Source organism: Elephantulus edwardii, unplaced genomic scaffold (genome assembly GCF_000299155.1).
Source record: "Elephantulus edwardii isolate Elephantulus edwardi_28Jun2011 unplaced genomic scaffold, EleEdw1.0 scaffold00018, whole genome shotgun sequence".
Lineage (NCBI taxonomy): Eukaryota > Metazoa > Chordata > Mammalia > Macroscelidea > Macroscelididae > Elephantulus > Elephantulus edwardii.
The window spans coordinates 25779772-25783634 of NW_006399768.1; the positions used below are offsets into that span (position 1 = coordinate 25779772).

The 3863-nt window shown below is 40.1% G+C and overlaps 1 protein-coding gene across 1 annotated transcript in view; it reads left to right on the forward strand.

Annotated features, from left to right (window-relative positions):
- FAM149A (family with sequence similarity 149, member A) overlaps nucleotides 1-3297 on the forward strand; it is a 41151-nt gene extending 37854 nt beyond the window's left edge. Inside the window, exon 14 of the mRNA XM_006882261.1 lies at nucleotides 3224-3297. Within this exon, the coding sequence (XP_006882323.1) occupies nucleotides 3224-3297 (74 nt within the window). The remainder of the gene's footprint in view (nucleotides 1-3223) is intronic.
- The last annotated feature ends 566 nt before the right edge of the window (nucleotides 3298-3863 follow it).

The window sequence follows — 3863 nt, forward strand, 5'->3', positions numbered from 1 at the left end:
GTTTGTGCAGATTTTTTAAAACTCCTGGCTGGGTGTTAATATTTTCATCTATTATCAATTCAATGAGGATATAACTAAAAAAAATATCTTTTTTTATGTTGTTGTTATGTGCCATAGAGTCGTCGGTTACTCATAGCAACCCTATGTCTGCACAACAGCTCTCTGAAGCCTACCCTGCTCCAAGCCAGTCTCCAGGCTGACTCCAACATGCTCCATTTAGTGTGTGAATCCATCTCATCCAGGGTTCCCCTCTCCTGAGCTGCCTCTCCATCTGTTCAAGCAGGATGTCCCTCCCCAGGGACTGGTCCCTCCTGGCCACATGCCCAAAGTGTGTCAGACAGAGCTTTCAGAAATCTTTGATTGCGGGCACAGCTATGACTTCAGCTGCCTTCTTTGCCATAGCCAACATTGAGATCCCCAGGCTTGACTGGCACTTTGCTTTCTTGGACTTCTTGACCTGCACCCTGTGGATCAATGTGACCACCTCGGAGGTGGTGGATATCTTTTGGTTGCTGAGTGTGGTCTTCCACCTGAGCAACATGGTGTTAGGGCTCACCCTGCTGGCCTGGAGGAACAGCATCAGAGAGGTCTTCTCTGAGCTCACCTCCAGCCGATTTTCAGAGACTGTAAGTTGCACAAAAGATTTTTCATCTTTCTCTTTCAGAAAAGCTGGTGGATTTGAACTGCTTGTCTTTGGGTTAGCAGTGCTACTTCTTAAAATGGAACAGCAGAGCTGCCGATGACAGAATCACTGTTGTTGTTGTTGTATGCCATTGACTCAGAACTGACCCATACTTGACTCTTCATGGGATTTTCAGAGGCAGTAAATCCCACAGGAGGAGAGTGCCCATTCTTCTTCCCAGGAGCAGCTGGTGGATTTAAACCAACCACATGCCTTTGGGATTACAGCACAGCTTCTTTCACTAGGCTACCAGAGGTCCCTGATGACAGAATAAGAGGGTAAAATATTAATTGGGACATATATGCAAAGTACCTAACTTACTATTGAACATGTGGTTGTTCTAGTTGTTAGTTGCCATCTAGTCATTCTGATTCATGGTATCCTTGGTTGCAGAGTAGAACTTTGTTCTAAAGGATTTTCAATGGTTTTAAATTTTCAGAAGCCTCTTGGGGAGAGTTTGAACCTTCAGCCTTTTGTCTGGTCATCAAGAACGTAACCATTTTTGTCATCCAGGGAGCACCAAGTGAGCAGAATTTCTCAAACATTTTGAAACATTGATATTATTGATAACTGGAAATTTAAAACATATTTACGTTTTTAGTGAGCAGTTTAAAACATTGTGATTTAAAACTTACCTAAATGAGATGTCAGACTGTTCATATTTTACTAATTTAGGTTTGTCACTTGTTGTGTCACTCCTCTTCCTGCTCCAATAATACAGTGATGTTCAAGATTATTTCATCATTTGAGATTGTTTTTTCCCCCCACTTAGGAAAACAGCTATAAACTGCTGTATTTTTGTTCTTTTTCCCTGTATGTTTGTTCGTTTTCCTCTTATTTGTTCCCTGGTAGTGCTGATTGCCCTGTCTGTGACAACAGTTTGTTGATTTCATTTTCTCTATGGTTAACGATGCTACACACTATGAGGTAGTTATGGCTCTTAACTGTGGAGAGGGTCAGGGTGAGGCTTAGACAGCAAAATTTGTTATTCAGTAACTGTGTATCAAGTGCTTATATAGTATCCAGTCCTGTGATAAATGCTATGATTCAAAAACCAAGGAGAGTATAATCTACCTCAAGGAACATTTAGGCTGGTGGAGAAGATTGAAAAGCACTGTGAGAGTGGCTAGCAAGATGGTTCTACTGAATATTCAGGTGGTGAAGTGGATAGAAAAGCTTCCTGGAAGAGGTTGAGCTCTGGAATCAGGATGATCTTCACAAGTGGTGTGAGAGAGATGGCATCGAGGCTGACAGATGTGTTTCTGTGGGTAGTCAGTGTAGCTGCTGTGTGCCCCTGAGTCAGAACTGACCCATAGCTGACCCTCCGGTGGGTTTTCAGAGGCAGTTAATCACACACATAGGAAGAGGTTACCCATCTTTCTCCCGGGAAGTAACTGGTATATTCACATAATTTTGAGTTGCCAGCATGGTCAATAGATGATGGTAATGAAAGACAGCTGTGGGGTCTTAGTCAGTTCTGCAGGGAGCTCTGGTGGCCAAGATGGTAAGTAGCAGTGCTGTAGTCCCAGAGACACTCGCTTTGAATCCACCTCTATGGGAGAAGTATAGGCAGTCTCCTGCTGTGATTTACTGACGGAAAATCCAATGGCAAGTCAGCTATAAATCTGTTCTGATGCAACACAACACAATCAAAATACCGAGTGGAGGTCTCTAAAAGGTTGTTGGGATCATGGATATAGATGAGACAGAGGGAAGTGAACATTTAGTATTTGTTAAATGTACTGACCTAACTTTTTTACCATAAAATAAAAGTGGAATTCTGACGCCATAGTTCTTACGGACTTGCTTCTTTGCAGAAGAAAGACGGGTAATCTCCTCTAGTATGATTTACAACCTCTGAAAACTCACTGGAGGGTCAGTTATGGGTCAATTCCAAATCGACAGCACTTAACAACAGCATTACCCTTGATGGTCAGAAGCATTTTCCCTCATTCTGTCTAAGTGTTCCAGGAGACACAAAGGGTATATTCCTGTATCTGTAAGGATTTCTTTTTTTCTAACAAGCAGACTTGTATCTTCTTTCCCCCTTTTACTTTTTAAGTTAAAAGCACCTGAAAATACTTCTGTAGACATTTGTTCTGTGACAGGAAAAACCATGAAGAAGCTAAGACAGTATTTCTAACAGTGAAAAGTATCTCTGAAAAGTTACTTTGATACTTGTTCCTAGCTCTGTGACATAGGAGGGCTGACAGCATTTGCTTGCCTACTGTCTTGGGTTTTAAGGGGAGATAATACTAGCTCTGGTAGAAGATTCTTCCAAATCCATTAGCTCTGAAAGAATTCATGGGCAACACCTAGAATTTCAAGTAGAGCTCCTGTTTTTTTCTTCTCTGGTCCTATGGTGTCAGTATGTTCACATATGTTTAGTTCTTGATGTGTAGAAAAGTGCCATAAAAATAAAAATAGGTGGATTTTTCTATTTTAAAGTATAGTCTGCATGGAAAGTACAAAATAACACTGTCGAGAAGCTGCAGTCATTTTAGCCTGTTAACAAGAACTGCTGTTTGGTTTGTATTTTAGGTTCACAGTATCCACCCAAATCGTTTCAGAGGACCACTTTGACTTCAAGAAAAAGATTCCAAGTAGCATCTTGACAGAAGGTCACCGGCATGCTGAATCACACCATAGATTGGTACATTCAAAGTGGCACACCATGCATCACTTGGAAGATAAGAGGACAAGTTCATAACTGTTAATCTGTTTGTCTGACAACCTGAGATTTTAACCTAATCCAACTGAGAGAAATGTAAGCAAATACACAAGTTCATTTTGAACTCCAGATTGCAGTACTATGTATGATAGAACATCATGTGTCTGGACACCTCCTGAGGTTCTTCTGACTTTTTTTCAGAGGATGCTGACAGATGTTTACAATCCATCATTTCGCCAGTCATAAACATACACAACTACTATGCGTACATATCCACACACTTAACAATGTGTTAAGGATCTATTATTGAAAAAATATTTCATTTTTTTTGTAATTTGCTGTCTCAGTATATTTTTGCATCTCTTTCTGTTAATAATGTCATAAAAATCTTTGACCTTAGTTGATATTATTTCCTTATTTAAAACCTAGCACTGATCTTTGATATTCCAATTTTAATAATAAATAAAATTTTCTGAATCATTAGTGCTGATTTAAATATACTTTTTAAAA